This window comes from Otolemur garnettii, unplaced genomic scaffold (assembly GCF_000181295.1).
Source record: "Otolemur garnettii isolate 467f Iridium unplaced genomic scaffold, OtoGar3 scaffold00012, whole genome shotgun sequence".
Lineage (NCBI taxonomy): Eukaryota > Metazoa > Chordata > Mammalia > Primates > Galagidae > Otolemur > Otolemur garnettii.
In genome coordinates this window covers 4263232-4281727 of record NW_003852407.1, presented here as the reverse complement: position 1 = coordinate 4281727, position 18496 = coordinate 4263232, and the positions used below count along the sequence as shown (strand labels likewise).

Sequence of the window (18496 nt, the reverse complement as noted above, 5' to 3'; positions counted from 1 at the left end):
TCTAATTTTTTGAGTTAAAAGTGTAATGTGATCTACATATTTAATTTTAAATTGAATAATGTATTTCACTTAATCCACTACATCCAAAATTTCACATGTGAAAGTTATTTTTTTAAATGTGAGACATTTTACATTCTTATTTTCATATTAAGTCTTTGTTTTTTCTTTTTCTTTTTTTTTATTAAATCATAGCAGTGTACATATTAAGTCTTTGAAAACCGTGTCTATTTTACACTCGCAGACCATATCATCAGTTGGGATAGCCACATTTTTTTGTTCTTTTTTGAGACAGAGTCTCACTTTGGCACCCTCCATAGAATACCGTGATGTCACAGCTCATAGCAGCCTCAAATTCTTGGGCTTAAGCCATTATTCTCTTGCCTCAGCCTCCCAAGTAGCTGGGACTACTGGCACCTGCCGTGACACCTGACTATTTTTTCTATTTTTTTAGTAGAGATGAGGTGTTGCTCTTGCTCAGGCTGGTCTCAAACTCCTAAGCTCAGACAATCCACCCACCTCAGCCTCCCAGAGTGCTAGGATTATAGGCTTGAGCCACCGCACCTAGCCAGGATAGCCCCATTTTAAGCACTCTATAGTCACATGTTGCTAGTGGTACTATATTATACAAGATGGGTTTAGATGATGTATTTTCTTCCTTTTTTTAACATCCACAATAGTTAAGACTATTTCATTATAGCTTTGCCCACTTCCCACAAGTTTTTATAGCTGTTTATTTCCTAGATGATTTATTGCAAGAATTGTATTATATATTTGATTACATCTTTATGACATCTTTCTTTAGGAGAAATACCTTTTAAATATTCAAGTAATTGGATTTTTTTAAATTGTTAACTTTGGCCCCCAGTATGTAACCTGTATAACTCTGTGTTGAGATTTGGGACCACAGCTTACTATGAGGGTTGTTTCAATTTAATCTTATTAATTGCATTATTTAAATCCTCTAAGTAATTCACTTTTTATTTATTTAATCAGTCATTGAACATTAGTGGTTTCATAATACAGTTCTTTCTGTTTTTCTTGTTTTAAGATCTTTTGATACGTTTTGAATCTATACTAGAATATAGATATAACATTTTACGTTCTCTATTTTATTACGGATTCCATTTTATTAATATAAGTAACCTTATTATTTTATTTAGTGATCATTATCTTAAAAAATACTTTTATCTTACTACTGCTTTAATTTTAGTTTCATTTGCCCACAGTTATTTTTGTTCATCCATTCATTTTATATATCCTGTTTTTAGTTCTGCTGGTGGTTACCAGTATTCACTGTTAGCATTTTTAAAGGTTTGCATTAACTTCCATTTCTCTGATTACTAAACTTAAGAAAGGAGAAATAACCTCTGAATCCTGAGGGTCTAAATCAGGAAATTTTGAGTGTTTTATAAATCTTCTGTCCCCCTCCCACTGGTATTTACCAGTCTTTAGTAATTTCATTTTGGGTTATTAAGTCACTACTACTATGAAATTATTATTCAAATTACATTTTAAAATTAAATATCATCTCTTGCAAGGATTATTTCTGGCTTTAATTCAGTCTTATAGCCAAAATTATAATTACTTATTTTGACTTAACTTCATAAGTCTACCTGGGTTTAGTTTCTGTTTTCCCTTCTGTTTCCTTTACACCATGACTTCCTCAGAGTTGAGTCATAAATGTTGTTGGCTGGAGCCTGCATTTGAGAAAGTTTTTAATTTTTTTAGTAATTTTAATTATGATCAAAAACTATAACATAAAAAAAAAACTATAACATAAAATGTACCATTTTAAACCATTTCTAATCACACCGTTCCATAGTATATAGTCACACTGTTGTACAGCTGATGTCCCAAAGTTTTTCATTTTGCAGGGCTAAATCTCTCTCTACCTATTCAACAACTCCCCCTGTGTCCCTCTCCGCAGCTCTTGGCAACCACCATTCTACTTTCTGTTTCTATGAGTTTGACTACTTTAGATACCTATAGAAGTGAAATCACACAGTGTTTGTCTTTTTGTTTATTTCACTTAGCAGAGTGTCTCAGGGTTTGCTCACGTTGTAACATGCGTCAGAATGTTCTCCCTTGTAAAAGGCTGACTAATATTCCATTGTATGTACATACCACATTTTGTTTATCCATTCATCTGGGTTGCTCTCACCTCTCAGCTGTTGTCAGTAATGCAACCGTGACCGTGAGTGTGCGAATATCTCACCCCCGTTGAAATTCTGCTCTCAGTTCTTTGGGATAACTGTAAGTGGATTTGCTGGATCATATGGTAATTCTATTTTAAATTTTTTTGAAGAATCACCGTACTACTTTTCAAAGCTGCAGCATTTAGTATTTCGAAGATAAGCTTAGAGGAGCGGTTTGTCTTTAATACATGCCACGTAAGATGTCTTTCTCTTGCTCTTACTCATAGGCAGGTGTGTTCTCGTCCCCTCAAACCCTTAAAGATGTTGCCACCATGTCTCGGAATTTGAACATTAAATACAGACGTAGAAAGCACACTAGATTTTTGTCTCTTTGTAAGAAATCTTACTTTTTGTTCCTTCATAGCCGTTTTTAGATTTTTTTTTAATTAAGTAAGAAAATTCTCCTAATAAGTATAAATGAGGGGTGGGAGCCTGCTGGGACGTGGTGGACTGTTTTTGTCTGAACAGTCAACTCTTTTTTTTTTAGTTTGTTTTCAGAGAGAAAGTTTTTTCCACCTTGGTTTCTCTAAAGTTTGGTGTATTTTGGTATCCTTTTTAAAAACTTCTATATTTCTAGATGTCTGCTTGTCTTTATCATTTTTCTGCTTGCTTTTTTTTCCTGTCTCTTCATCTCCGTAATCAGTGGTCTGGGGCTTTGCCTGGACTGTCCCTGCAATACTCATTCTGTTTTGTTGCCCGCAGCTCATCTGCATTTGGCTGTTGGATTTCTAGTCCCCCCTTATTCTCTCCTAATCCCAGTCCCTGTCTCACCTTCATTTCAGCCGGAGGGATTTTTTTTTTTTTCTTTAGCTTGTACTTCTTTTAGACATATAAGCCCTCATATTTTAGGCTTGGGTTTTTTATTTTATTTGTTTTTAGTTTATTATAGATAACATTTTCAGAGATATGCATTTCCATTAAGTATTCAAGATAATACTCTCCCCCCAAAAGAAATACACACAGAGAAAGAAGATGCCAATATATATATACATATACAGATTTTAAGAAAGGAAAAAGCTGTATTAAAGTGGTAGTACTGGCTCGGCGCCTGTGGCTCAAGCGGCTAAGGCGCCAGCCACATACACCTAAGGTGGCGGGTTCAAATCCCCAGCCCAGGCCCGCCAAACAGCAATGATGGCTGCAACCAAAAAATGGCCAGGCGTTGTGGCAAGCACCTGTAGTCCCAGCTACTTGGGAGGCTACGGCAGGAGACTCGCTTGAGCCCAGGAGTTGGAGGTTGCTGTGAGTGTGATGCCATGGCACTCTACCCAGGGGGATAGCTTGAGGCTCTGTCACAAAAAAAAATAAAATAAAATAAAATAAAGTGGTAGTACTCAGTGTATACTGATACCATGTGTTATCTTGTATCTCTTATAATTGCAGAAGTCAAATGTGACTGAGTGTTACAATTTAATTTTTTTTCCTTTCTTTTTGGCACTCGTGTGTGCACGCGCATATGAGTATGTGACTGTGTGTGTGTGTGAAATAAGATAATGCTTCTCTATGCTGCCATGCAGGATTTTCCCAGTGGTCCCTGTTGCTTTTCTTCTTACTCCTGAAGGAAGGCTCTGTAGGGCCATCAGGTTAGCTGTGCGGCTCATCCTTGGAATTGCTCTTTGTCTGCTGAGGTAGAGACTTCCTCTCAGATCTAAAGCTGGTAGGTGGCTTCCTGTATTCATCTCAAATCCAATTGCCAACATTTAGCAGGAATTCATTCTCCTAATAGCTGTGCTAGCCCAGAACAGAATCTTTTCCTGATGCCATAGATCTCAGGAGGAAACTGAGTCAAGCTATAATACTTTGATTGGATACAATCAGTATTTGGAAACTTCAGTCCCTGGTAGCAAGTGCCCCTCAGCCTTTCCCTGCCTCCAAGGTCTTTCTCCCAGAGCACTTTCCCTCAAAGGACATGGCGTACCACCCTGTCCTCTCTGCCTCACAGGACCTGAGTCCGCAAGGTCTGAGTGAGTCAGTGCTGATGGGAGCAGGCTTAGCGCACAGGCACAGGGCTGTGCTGATACCAACAAACTTTGTCGGCCAGACAGGGGCAGACAGAGGAAGGGGCTGAAACCTCAACCTACCCTCTGCTTTTGGTCTTCAGGGTCAAGGGGCCAAGCTGCCCTGGACAGAGTTTATTGGCAACAACACTTTAGTGAACGGCGTTATCTCCTGAATCTGGTGAGGAGTCTGCTAGTGAACTGTTGTCTTCCTTCCACATGTTGTTGTGGGACTTTGTTCCTGCATGTGTGCCCTCACTGATGGGGATTTTGATGGAGATGGAGAAAAGACACATTGGACGTTGGTAAAGGGGCACCATTTTAACACCAGAGTTGGCATTTGATGAAAGCTGAGAGCTGTGATTCTGAGCCATGGTTACACATTGGAATCACCTGGGGAGATATCAGAAATTACCCATGTCCCAACCTCACCCTGGCCAATTACACAAGACTCTCTGGGGTGGACTTCAAGCATCAATGTCTTCAGAATTCCTCCAGGTGACTCTAGCGCACAATCCCAGCTGAGAACCTTTAACCCCAAGCAGAGAAGGGACTTAAGTTCTCATTCACATTGTAGGTACTGTGTGACCTCAGTCAAGGCTTTTCATCTCTTGGGCCTCAGATGCCCAATTTTAAAATGAGAATGGTGGCTCAAGTGGCTAAGGCGCCAGCCACATACACCTAAGGTGGTGGGTTCGAATCCAACCCAGCCCACCAAACAACAATGACGGCTGCAACAAAAAATAGCTGGGTGTTGTGGCGGGTGCCTGTGGTCCCGGCTACTTGGGAGGCTGAGGCAGGAGACTCGCTTGAGCCCAGGAGTTGGAGGTTGCTGTGAGCTATGATGCTACAGCACTCTACACAGGGGGACAGCTTGAGGCTCTGTCTCAAAAAATAAATAAAATAAATAAATAAAAATAAAATGAGAATGGTAATGCCTGTCCTTGTTCAGATTACATAAGATTATCATGGGCTAATCAGGTTAATAAGGACGGAAACACCAAAGACTCAGTACTTCAAGGCCAGCAGTGTGGACCCCTTCTCTACACAGGCTCTGTGTGGCAGGCAAAGTCATTCACTCATTCACAGATACCCAGAATTCCTGAGGCACCCCCTATAGAAGCTGCCTGCTCTAGGCTCTGGACTAGGGAGAAGATACAAAGCCATCCTTGTATCTACTACTGTGGAGTCGCTGGCTAACCCTGCTCAGACTCCAAGGTGGAGACAAACAATAGGGCCCACAGGTGTACCCAAGCAGACACGTGAGTGGGACGTGGTGGGGGGCAGGAGGCCTGGGTGGGCTATCCATTCATTCCTCCATTCATGCCTGTGAGACCTGCAGGCATGGGTGGACTTTATATCTTTGTTAATACAAAAGATACAGTCTCCATCTTTTATGGCTGAATAGTATTTCATGGTATATATATACCATAGTTTATTAATCCATTCCTGGGTTAATGGGCATTTGGGTTGTTTCCACATCTTGGCAATTATAAATTGAGCTTTGGTAAACAATCCAGTGCAAATGTCCTTCTGGTAAGATGATTTTTTTTCTTCTGGGTAGATGCCTAGTAATGGGATTGCAGGATCACATAGAAGGTCTACTTTGAATTCTTTGAGGACTCTCCATACTTCTTTCCAAAGAGACTATGTTAGTTTGCAGTCCCACCAACAGTGTAAAAGTGTTCGCCTCTCTCTACATCTGTGCCAGCATCTGCAGCTTTGGGACTTTGTGATGGGCTATATTAACCTCTCTTAAGAGCACAATATGACTGCGGCATTTCGTGAGCCCATGCCCCACCCCCACAACCTTCTATAGTGACCATCCCATGGGCCTTGGCTGCTTGGCTGGTTCCAGCCATCCAGACTCCAGCCATGGCTTCTGTCCCAGCCCTTCTCCTGTGTGTCCTACATGCTGGGGTCAGGCTGGTTTATATCTCCCTTTTTCCCAAACACTCAAGTCATCTTCCCTGTGCTGGAATTTTGTTGTCATTCTCTCCACCTGAAACGCCTCCCGTGTTCCCATGTCAGAATCCTAGCATCTTTCAAGCCCTCATTGCCAGCTGAGAATAACTCCAACACTGAGCTCCCAAAGTCCCCTCACTAGGACCTTCTGATGACTTTTCATACCTCCTCTCTTGTATCATGGCTTTGAGTGAGCGAGCATGTCTTATCATAGCTCCCCAGGCAGTGCCTGACCCTCAGTGGGGCAATAATATTTTTAAGGAGGAAGAATGAATGGATGAATGAATGGATACCTCTAATGTCTCTACTGTCCTCTAGGCCAGTGCTGGGGTGCTAGCCTGGACGGACCTCATATGCCAATTGCTGGCCCTGTGTAGGCAGATGGTATCCTGGTCACCTTCTCTGACACAAAGAGTGTGATTTGGAGGTTAGCAAAGGGAGATGGCTTCCAGGGGTCCTCAAACTTTTTAAACAGGGGGCCAGTTCACTGTCCCTCAGACCATTGGAGGGCCCAACTGTGGACCCTGAGACAAGTTGGCTGCTAAGCAGGACAAGCAGCAACGGCAAAAACACCCGGCAGGGCCAGATAAATGTCCTCGGGGGGCTATATGTGGCCTGCAGGCCGTAGTTTGAGGACTCCTGGGCCTTAGGCAAAGGGAGTTGAATGAGGGAAGTGCTGAGTCTTGGGAGAGTGACATTCCCCTTCCCACCCATCCCCCGACCTCAGGATTGGGATCAGAGAAAGAGGGTGACCTGCGACAGGTCTGGGTTGCGCCCAGAGGAGGGGAAGCTACATACCCCATCCTGGTTACAGACATGAGGTTTGTCCGCTGCCCCGGCCCTCCCCAGTCTGCGAGGCTGACAGTCTCTTTGCCTTCACAGAAGGACTTCACGGTGCGCGAGGAGCTACAGCAGCAGGACGTGGAGCGCTGGCTGGGCTTCATCACCTTCCTGTGCGAGGTCTTCGGCACCATGCGCAGCAGCACGGGCGAGCCCTTCCGGGTGCTGGTGCGCCCCATCTACACCTGCCTCAGGGAGGTAAGGGGCCGCCACTCAGAGCTGCCACTGGGGGCCGCGATCACAACTCCTCTCGGACACGTGGGCAAAGCCACCAGGAATGCAAACCTTTGGGAAAGTCAGGTCTTTATCTGTTGAGGTTGTATAAAGGGAAACAGCCTTCCAGGGAAGTATCAGTAATTCAGACTTCAGGAATTGCTAATCCAGAATGGTAGGTATTATTTCCATGAATGGATTATTGGATTGGATTGGTTTTCTGTTGCATTATTTATTTAAGGAAATATCTGCTTCTAAATTTTATCTGAAAAATATTTAAAAAGGGCAACCAAAAATCTTTTGAGAAGGAAGAACTCAGTGGGGTGCTTGCCCTACCAGATTTTGACACACACTTTCTGAGGTCCCCCAAGCTGCTCTCAGGGGAATAGAATTGAAAAGGGGCAAAGATGAAAGCTGGGAGCTGTTGGTGTTATCCAGAGCGAGTCTGATAGCCTGGAATACAGCCATGAGAGTGAGGCAGGAGAGGCCTGCTTGAGTTCTCATATTTTTCAGTTAGAACCAACAGGACTTAACTAATGTGAGATACAGGGAAGGGCTCCCTATTTGCCAGCCTGGTGTCACCATTTTCTGGGATGGCAAATGCTGGAAGAGAAATAGAGGGGGGCTGAAAATTAGGAGTGGTTTTCACACTCTGTGTTTAGGTCTCCTGTTAGCTATCTCCAGGGAGCTGTCCCAAGTTTGGCCTGATAGGAGGGTCTACAGATCTGGAAGAGGTCACCCTGGAGACAGGTGTGAGTGTCACGTGTGGTGTTGATGTGCACCTGGTGCTTGAGATCAGGTGGAATCACCCAAGAAGAGGGCGGAGGGGAAAGAACAGGTGGAGCCGGCAGGGGTGGTGGAGGAGGAGGGTGAGGTGGCAGGCAAGGCTCCAGAAAAAGAGCACACAAGAACCATCACAGCAGTCCTTCACTGGGAGCTCGTGCCAGTGCCACACTTCACCTGTGCTGTCCCCTCCACCGTCACAGTACATAGTCCTCTGGACAACTGAAGGACCAGGCCAGAGAAGTGCCCTGGGTTTGGCAACAAGGAGTCCCAGGCCCTGGGTGTCAGTGGAGGTGAGGACAGGAGCATGGATGAGTTTTTCTGTGAATGGCAACAGAGAAAGAGAAGTTGTTGGGGAAAGGGGAGGTATGGGGGAAAAGGACATTTTTGGTTTTTTTGAAAGAAAGATGATAATAGAGCAATTTAAGAGAAGGGAGGGAGTGTATTTGTGTTTTTGAAGCAGCCATTTATTGAACAACAGGGTGGCTACTGCAGACTAGCGCAGAGCACACCGACCTCTCTTGGCTGCTTTGTAAACCTCTGCCACTCCCTGTAGCAAAACCAGGTTTAATAACAAATGCATTTGAATTCAGACTTGTTTCACAGTTTCAAACAATAGCCTCTCCTAACCTCACCCTCAGAGAATCTTGAGCTCAGATCCAGCACCAAGAGGGCTGCTGGCTCTGCCTCCCGCACCTCCTTGGGATGACTTGAAGGCAGCCCTCTCAGAGGCAGGGAGCTGACCCAGATGGCCCGTGGGCCGTCCATCCTTGCCTGCATTGCCCTGGGCCCCTGACAACCCACCTCAAGACAGGAAGCAGCGCTGTTCTAGGGCAGGGACCTAAATTGCCCCAACACATTCACTCAGTGTGATCTGGATACCTCCTGGTGTTGCTGTCACCTGCTCCTCCAAGCAGGAGGCAGGGCTAGAACTGAGCACTGGCCCTGGCTGCTGGGACACTTTTAACACCACCTGAGGTAGTGCGAACTTCCCAGCGTGAGATCCGGAAGGTGCCGGGAGGTCTGCCAGTCCGAATGCATCCTTGTGTGCTGCCTTAAACTTCTCAGGACTGACAAACACAGATCCATCCTGCACTCATGGTACACTTGAGAGTAAATAAATCACCTGTGGCTTGGGCAAGGCTCTGCCTGGGTTCAGATCCTGGTGCTGTTGGTTTTCAGCTGTGCCATCTGGGGAAAGAGTTTACCTGCTCTGAGCTTTGGTTTCCTCATCTGCAAAGGGTGCTCCTGCTGCTTTCTCTGCAAGGATACAGGGAGGCTGGTGTGCCATGGAGAGACCACTACATGCACTAAGGGCAACTGATCAGGATAAGGAAGGAAATGCCCAGGAGACCCATTCTAGAGCTCAGGCACAGGAGCTCTCAGAGTTGTCCCAGACTAATGGGGTCTAGGAACTGAGAAAATGCCAGTCTTAAAAGGGGCACATAGTCTGAGAGTCCTGCTCTGGGACACATAGCTGGTCTGTGCCAGAGCTGGCCCGGAACCTAAACTCTTTATCTAGCACGATTTCCAGTAAAGAACTTAGCTTGCCTAAAATGGGGCTTTAAGAAAAGATGGGGACAGAAAGGGGTGACCAGAGGACCTCCCTGTGGAGAGCCTGTTGCCTCTCCTAGCTCCCTGGTCAGAGGCTGCCTCCCTACCTTGTCATACATGCACTCATACCCAGGCCTGACCCCTGTCCCCAAAGCAGGCTGAGACAGCTCATGGAAATTTCTACAGCCAAAGGCACCGCTGCAGCCTCCTTTCCTGCTGGAAAAGTTGAGGCTTTTTCTCTGGGGCCATGCAGATGGCTGACTCCACATCTCCAGCACCTACCCTGCCCCATAGTTCCTGCTGCCCACTACCCCTGACCCAGGCCATGCCTAAGCCCCTTCAGCAGGGAGTGGCCAGGGTCACACCCCCAAATCCTTCCTGTGTAGCCCAGACCCAGCCTGCCTGCCTCCCCACAGTCCAGCAGCAGCCCTAGAATCTGCCAGTTGCATTCTCATGGTCACAGCCACCCACACTCCACCCCGCTTCTCTGGACCCCCATTGCTCCTTGCTCCTCTTCCCTTGCTACCCCTGAGTCAAAATAAAAACCCACCAGCCATGTCCCTGTAAAGAGCTTCATTTAAAACAAACCCAAAAAGTCCTCACAACCTGGCCACACGTGGGGTCCTCATGCTCACAGAGATCCCCTTCATTCCTAGGCCCAGGGCTCACTCAGCCCTCATCCCCCTTTAAGGTAATCATGTATTCAGCCCCTCCCCCCATCAGTCAGGAGAACACCGGCTCTCTGAGAGTCCACTGAACCTTTCCTTTCACACCCCTACCTGGTCAAATTAGCCTCTCTCCAGGTTGCTCAGGCTTGAAACCTTGGTGTTGTCTCTGCATCTCCATCCTTCCAGCCTAGACACTTCTTCACTAGCCTTGCTCAAAGTCACATTTCCATAGAGTTCACCCTGCAGCCCCAGCCCAGCACACGGCTCCCTCCTGGGTCCCGGAAAGTGCCCTCCAGCCGCAGTACTGATAGCAGCCTCTCACTGTGTGGGAGGCCCACTCTGACATACATTATGCACTCTTTTCTCTTTGAACTCACACAACACTCTGAAGATTATCATCTCCATTTGCCAGAGGAGAACAGAGAGGTCAGGCAACTTGCTCAGGGCAACACAGCCATGGAGTGGCAGAGTTAATATTGGAATCCAGAACTGACTACAGGGAGCCTGTTCCTAACTGCCTCATCTCACTGCCTTGCAGTCAAAGCAGGGGCTATGTTGTTCATATTCTTTGTCCATAACCAGCACCTGTTTATGTGATGGGAGCCCAGTAGATATTTGTGGAATTGACTTCATTTTTGTCATAACTAATGCGTCAATTAGAGATCCTTCTTCCAGGGGGAGAAAAGAACCCTTTTTTTTTTCTTTTTTGAGACAGAGTCTCACTATGTCACCCTGGGTAGAGTGCTGTGCTGTCACAGCTCACAGCAACCTCAAAATCTTGGGCTTAAGCGATTCTCTTGCCTCAGCCTCGCAAGTAGCTGGGACTATAGGCACCCACCACAATGCCTAGCTAGTTTTTGGTTGTAGTTGTTATTGTTGTTTAGCTGGCTCGGGCTGGGCTCAAACCTGCCAGCTTCAGTGCATATGGCTGGTGCTGTAACCACTGTCCTGTGGGCACCAAGCTCAATGAACCCTTTTATTGTTTAAGAACAACTAACTTCTGCCAAGATGATTTTCAGAGTGATTGAAGAGTGTCATGGGTCATCCACAGCTGTGTGAGTCTCCTTGCCCCCCTTTTCACAACCTATGTTTGCTTAGCCAGCCATTTTTTATGTTTTTATTCTTTTTTTTTTTTCCTTTTAGACAGCCTCTCAAAAGCTGTCACCCTGGGTAGAGTGCCATGGCATCATCATAGCTCACAGTAACCTCCAACTCTTGAGCTCAAGCGATCCTCTTGCCTCAGTTTTTCTATTTTTAGTAGAGGGTCTCATTCTTGCTCAGGCTGATCTCGAACTCTTAAGCTCAAGCAATCCATCCATCTCAGCCTTTCAGAGTGCTAAGATTACAGGTGTGAGCCACCGTAACTGGCCTGTTTGTATGTTCTTAAATTTTTGTTTTTAATTTTGTTGTAGTTTGCTAGGTGCAGTGACTCACACTTGTAACCCGCACTCTGGGAGAGCGGGGCAGGCGGAGCTCTTGAGGAGAGAGAGAATTCACCACCAGCCTGAGCAAGAGTGAGACCCCATCTCTACCAAAAAACATCTGGGCATCGAAGCTGGCACCTGTAGTCCCAGCTACTTGGGAGGCTGAGGCAAGAGGTTCGCTTGAGCCCAAGAGTTTGAGGTTGCTGTGAGCTATGATCCCAGGACACTCTACCTGGGATGACAAAGTGAGACTCTGTCTCAAAAAAAAAAAAATTGTTATTATAAGACCACTTTACATGAGATCTGCTTTCTTAACAGATTTTGAAGCGTGCAATCCAGTATTGTTATATCTTCAGGCCCGGTGTCGTACAACAGATCTCTAGAACTTAATCACCTTGTAGGACTGAAGCTTTCACTCACTGTTTATCAACTCTTATCTTCCCCACTCCCCAGCCTCTGGCGACCACTGTTCTATTCTTTGCTTCTTTGAGTTTAACTATTTTCTATACCTCTTATAAATGGAATGATACAATATTTGTTCTTCTGTGGTCTGGCTTACTCCACTTGGTACAATGTCCTCAAAGTTCTTTCATGCTGTGTATGTGGCAGTTTCATTCTTTTTTAAGGCTGAATAGTATTCCATTGTACGTATATACGACTTTAAAATTTTTATTGATATATATTATTTGTAAATATTTAATGGGTTACACGTGATATTTTGTTATAGGCATAGAACGTGTAATGATCAAGTCAGAGTAGCTAATATATTCATTACCTTGAGTAATTATCATTTCTGTGTATTAGGAACTCTTATTTTGAAACAGATAAAGCATTATTATTAACTATAGTCACCCTACTCTGCTATTAGACATTAGAAAGCATTTCATCTAACACTATGTTTGTGCCCATTAACCAACCTCTCTTCACCTCCACCTGTCTTTTTATCCATTCATCTGTTAATGGATGTTCGAGTTCTTTCCACATCTTGGCCTTTCATGAATAGTGTGCAGCAGTGAACAGTGGAATGCTACTATCTCTTCAGGATCCTGATTTTAATTCTTTTGGATAAATATCCGGAGTAAGACTGCTAGATCATATGGTAGTTCTATTTTTAATTTTCTAGGGAACCTCCAGACTGTTTCCCACAGCAGATATGCCATCTTGCATTTCCACCAATAGCATACAAGGCTTCCAGTTTCTCCACATCCTCACCCACAATTGTTGTCTTTTGGTTTTTGTGATAATAGCCATCCTAACAGGTGTGAAAGAATCTCTCATTGTGGTTTTGATTTGCATTTCCCTGGTGATTAGTGACAGTGAGCAGCTTTTCATATACACCCTGGCCACTTTATGTGTCTTCATTGGACAAAGGTCTATTCAAATCTTTTGCCTACTTAATTGGGTTTTTAGTCTTTTTGCTGTTAGGTTGTAGGAGATCCTTAAATATTTTGGATATTAATTCCTTATCAGATGTATGGTTTGCAAATGTTTTCTGCCATTGCATAGATGGTCTCTCACTCTATTGTTTCCTTTGCTGTGCAGAAGTTTTCTAGTTTGGTGAGATCCCACATGTCTATTTTTGCTTTTGTTGCCTGTGTTTTTGGGGTATATCCAAAAAAAAAATCACTGCTCAGACCAGTGTTAAGAAGCTTTTTCCCTATGTTTTCTTCTTTTAGTTTTATAGTTTCTAGTCTTACATTTAAGTCTTTAATCCATTTTGAGTTCATTTTTATTTATGGCATAATAGGATCTAATGTTATTCTTTTGCATGTGGATATCTAGTCTTCCCAATACCATTTATTGAAGAGATTGTCTTCTCCCCGTTGTGTGTGCTTGGCACCCTTGTCAAAGATTGGTTGGCCATAAAGTATGTGTGGATTTATTTCTGGGCTTTCTATTCTGTTCTACTGGTCTATATGTCTAGTTTCATGCCGATACCATACGTTTCTGATGACTATAGCTTTCTGATATATTTTGAAATCAGGACATATAATCCCACTAGATTTATTCTTTGCTCAAGATTGCTTTGACTATTTTGGGCTCTTTTGTGGCTCTATGTGAATTTTGGAATTGTTCTTTTTATTTCTTTAAAAAAAAAAAAAAGGGCTGGCAGCTCCCATAGCTCAGTGGGTAGGGCCCTGGCCATGTACAACCAGACTGGAGAGTTTGAACCTGGCCTGGGCCAGCTAAAACAACAATGACAACTGTAACAGCAACAACAAAAAAAAATAGCCAGGCATTGTGGCGGGCGCCTATAGTCCCAGCTACTTGGGAGGCTGGGGCAAGAGAATTCAAGCCAGGAGTTTGAGGTTGCTGTGAACTAGCTGTGACACCATGGCACTCTACCCAGGGCAACAGCTTGAGACTCTGTATTTAAAAGAAAAAAAAAAGCCATTAAGATTTTGACAAGTATTGCATTGAATCTATAGATTGCTTTGAGCAGTGTGGACATTTTCAGAATATAAAATCTTTCCATTTACGATCAGGAACAGGGGAGGGAGCAAGATGGTGGCCAAGTAACAGCTTCTTTGCAACTGGGTGCAGTGAGATTGGGGAGAGAAGATGCCAGGCATCTCTGGCTTGTGGGCTCTGCCCAAAACATCCCTTTGGGGGGGTGCAGGGAGACAGCGAGAGACTTCTGGACCACAGGAGGAGGACAAACGCAGTGGAGAAGTGGAAAGTGAGTTCATTCAGTCTGAGGCTGTGGCTGCTGTAGCTATAACTACAACAGCAGCAAGATTGCAGACAGGGAAGGCCTTTCCTGTGGGTTGTTTTGGTTTTTTGGACTTGGGCACTCAGTGAACTACCTTGGGAGAACTTGGGCAAGAGTGCGGATGACTTTAAGCACTGTCTAAGACACAGGACTAGCCTCTGAGCCAGAATGGAGCTAATATTGTTTGGTTGTGGGAGAACAGACGTTGTAGGAGAACTGTCCCTGGGCTCCACCCTCAGGGTTGCAGAATGAGGCTCAGGCTGAGAGACCTTGGGCAAGTGATCTAGTGACTGAGCAGTGCCAAAGGCAGGACTGAGATGCTGGGGAAGAGCAGAGCATTCAGTGTTTGGCAATAGGAGGGCTGCCTTGCAACCTCAGCTCTTAGGGGCATAGAGTGAGACCAGTTTTGGTGCACTGGATAAGTGAGCAGCCACTTCAGGAGAGATCCCAGAAACAAGTGCTTTCCTGGGAAAGCTTCTGCTTGGCCAAGGTTAATGGTTTAAAGTGTCTTTTAAGCCGGCTGAGGGGAGATTTAGGCTCTCAATACTGTGGGGTTTGAGAAATCAGCAGAGGCCTCCAGTCTCCATCTCATATAGCTGTATCAGCATCGTGATTAACAGCTCATGCCCCAGAAGATCACCTGTTGCCCAGACAATATTCAGAAAGATATGTTTACGGCTTTGGGTTTTTTTTTTGTTTGTTTTTTAATTCCATCGTTTTCCGTCTAGATTTTTCTCTTTTTTTCCTTTTCTTTCTCCATTTTTCTAATTTAAGTATAATTTTCCATTGTTGCCCTCTTTAATAATAAGAACTTCATTTTTGCTAGTGTTTCTGCCCCTATGATTTGGTCCTCCCCCCCTCCCAGTTTTATCCCATAAGGTTTTTCTGTTTGTTTGTTTTGGCTTGATTTATAGTATTTTTGTCTTTCCTTTTTATTTAGTGGAGGTGGGATACTGTGTCGGCTCAAGCTGACAAAGAGCTTGGGGGGGATTAAGGTTGGGTCAGAGTACCCTATTGTATACCTATATTACTCCTATCTCCATCTTTCTGTGCCTCTTTTCTTTTTGTCAATATTCCCTTTTGTTTTCCCTCTCTTTTCTCTTTTTTCTTTTTTTTAAATCTTTTCCCCCTTCGTGCTCTTCAATCTTCTCATCCTTTTGGTCCCATACCAAAAGGACTCATTGAAATCTTAGGCCAGAGGCATGGTAACTTAAAGAGCAAGAGGAAGTGAAAGGAAAATTAGGGCAAGGAAACAGATAAAAGAAAACACTCATGAGGAATAATCAACAGAAAAATCCTGACAACATGAAAAACCAGTTCAGAGCAATCCCCCCAAGGGACCATGAGGTAGCTACTACAGAGGAGTCCACCTATAAAGAAATGTTAGAAATAGGCTCAGCACCTGTTGCTCAGTGGTTAGGGTGCCAGCCACATACACTGGAGCTGGTGGGTTTGAATCCAGCCTGGGCCTGCCAAACAGCAATGACAACTACAACCAAAAAATAGCTGGGTATTGTGGTGGGCACCTGTAGTCCCAGCTACTTGGAAGGCTGAGGCAAGAGAATCACTTAAGCCCAAGAGTTTGCAGTTGCTGTGAGCTGTGACACCATAGCACTCTACCCAGGGTGACAACTTGAGACTCTTTCTCAAAAAAAAGAAAAGAAAAGACATGTTAGAAATGATAGAAGGGGAATTTAAAATACAGATGATGAAAACAATGAAGGAAGTTGCTGAAAAAGTGGAAAATAACCAAAAGGAAATCCAAAAACAGAATTAAACAAGAGATGAATAATATAGAAAGCATATGGCAAAGCTGAAGGAACTGAAGCAGTCAATTAGGGAACTTAAAGATGCAATAGAAATTGTCAAGAACAGATTAGACCATGCAGAAGAAAGAATCTCAGAGGTAGAGGACAAAGCTTTTGACTCAGATAGTTAAAGAGGCAGAAGAGAGAGAAAGCAGAACATTCACTGACAGAATTATGGGACTTTATGAAGCGTTCAAACATACAAGTTATAGGTATCCCAGAAGGGAAAGAAGAATGCCCCAAAGGAATGGAAGCCATACTAGAGAATATTATAAATGAAAATTTCCCAAATATCACCAAAGATTCTGACACACTCCTTTCAGAGGGATATTAGAACCCAGGTTGCCTCAACTCTTATAGAGCTTCTCTAAGATACATTGTGATGAACCTGTCCAAAGTCAAGACAAAAGAAAAGATTCCGTGAGCTGCCAGGAGTAAGCTCCAATTGACTTAAAGGGGCTAATCCATCAGGGTTACTTCAGACTTCTCTAACGAAACTTTTCAAGCCAGAAGACAATGGTCATCTACCTTTAATCTACCTAAACAGAATAATTTTCAGCCCAGAATTCTATATCCCACTAAGCTAAGCTTTAAAATTGACAGAGAAATCAAATCTTTTACTGATATGCAAACCTTAAGGAAATTTGCCACAACAAGACCAGCTCTACTGCAAATACTTCAACCTGACCATCACAATGGACCACCAGCAAAGTAAGCACTCAGAAATTAAAGGACAGGCTCAGGGCCTATAGCTCAACCAGCTAAGGCGCCAGCCATGTACACCTAAGGTGGCGGGTTCGAATCCCCAGCCCGGACCCACCAAACAACAATGACGGCTGCAACCAAAAAAAAATAGCCGGGCATTGTGGCGGGCGCCTGTGGTCCCAGCTACTTGGGAGGCAGAGGCAGGAGACTTGCTTGAGCCCAGGAGTTGGAGGTTGCTGTGATCTGTAATGCCATGGCACTCTACCCAGGGGGACAGCTTGAGGCTCTGTCTTGAAAAAAAAAAAAGAAATTAAAGGACAGAACCTAGCTTCCACAATGATGCAAAAGATAAAACTAAGCAATGGACTTTTACAAATAAGATGAATTAGAATGCTACCACACTTATCAGTTATCTCAATAAATGTTAATGACTTGAATTCCCCACTGAAGAGGCACAGACTGGCTGATTGGATTAAAAAACACAAGCCACCCATCTGCTGTCTGCAGGAAACACACGTAGCCTCAAAAAACAAATTAAAACTCAGGAGTTAAGAGTTGGATGATAATTTTTCAGGCAAATAGAATTCAGAAGAAAAGAGGGGTCGCAATTGGCTAGGGTGCCAGCCACATACACTGGAGCTGATGGGTGTGAATCCAGCCCGGGCCTGCCAAACAACGATGACAACCATAACCAAAAAATAGCTGGGCATTGTGGCGGGCACCTGTAGTCCCAGCTATTTGGGAGGCTGAGGCAAGAGGATCACTTTAGACCAAGAGTTTGAGGTTGCTATGAGCTATGACTCCATGGCACTCTACCCAGGGTGACAGGCTCTGTCTCAAAAAAAGAAAAAGAAGAAGACATTTCAATTCTAAATATTTATGTACCCAACTTAAATGCTCGCAGGTTCTTGAAACAGACCTTAATTAGTCTGAGCAATGTGATATCTTATAACACCATAATAACAGGGAACTTTAACACTCCTCTTACAGAGCTGGACGGATCTTCTAAACAGAAATTAAACAAAGTTATAAGGGACTTAAATGAGACCCTAGAACAACTGTGCTTGATAGACATATATAGAACACTCCATCCCAAAGCTAAAGAATATATATTCTTCTCATTGGTCCATGGAACATTCTCCAAAATTGATCATATCCTAGGACACAAAACAAACCTCAACAGAACCAACAGAATTGAAATTTTACCTTGTATTTTCTCAGACCACAAGGCACTAAAGGTAGAACTCAACTCCAACAAAAACTTTCAACCCTACACAAAGGCATGGAAATCAAACAACCTTATGCTAAATGACAGTTGGGTGCAGGAAGAAATAAAAGAGGAAATCATTAACTTCCTTGAGCACAACAACAATGAAGACACATGCTACCCAAACCTGTGGAATACAGCAAAAGCAGTCCTGAGAGGAAAATTTATCGCCTTATATGCCTACATTCAAAAAACAGAAAGAGAGCCCATCAACAAACTTACAAGCCATCTTATGGAATTGGAAAAAGAAGAACAATCTATGCCTAAACCCAACAGAAGAAAAGAAATATCCAAAATTAAATCACAGAATAATGAAATTGAAAACAAAAGAATCATTCAGAAAAATAATGAAACAAGGAGTTGG

At 43.8% G+C, this 18496-nt stretch overlaps 1 protein-coding gene across 7 annotated transcripts in view; it reads left to right on the top strand.

Moving 5' to 3' along the window:
- CTIF (cap binding complex dependent translation initiation factor) overlaps positions 1–18496 on the top strand; it is a 308199-nt gene that overhangs the window by 250438 nt on the left and 39265 nt on the right. For all 7 annotated transcript variants that reach the window (XR_002772049.1, XM_023510269.1, XM_023510268.1 and 4 more), the window contains one exon: positions 7040–7195. Coding sequence is in view for 6 of the 7 variants with exons in the window: in XM_023510269.1 (XP_023366037.1) it covers positions 7040–7195 (156 nt within the window). In the remaining variant the exon portion in view is untranslated. The remainder of the gene's footprint in view (positions 1–7039; positions 7196–18496) is intronic.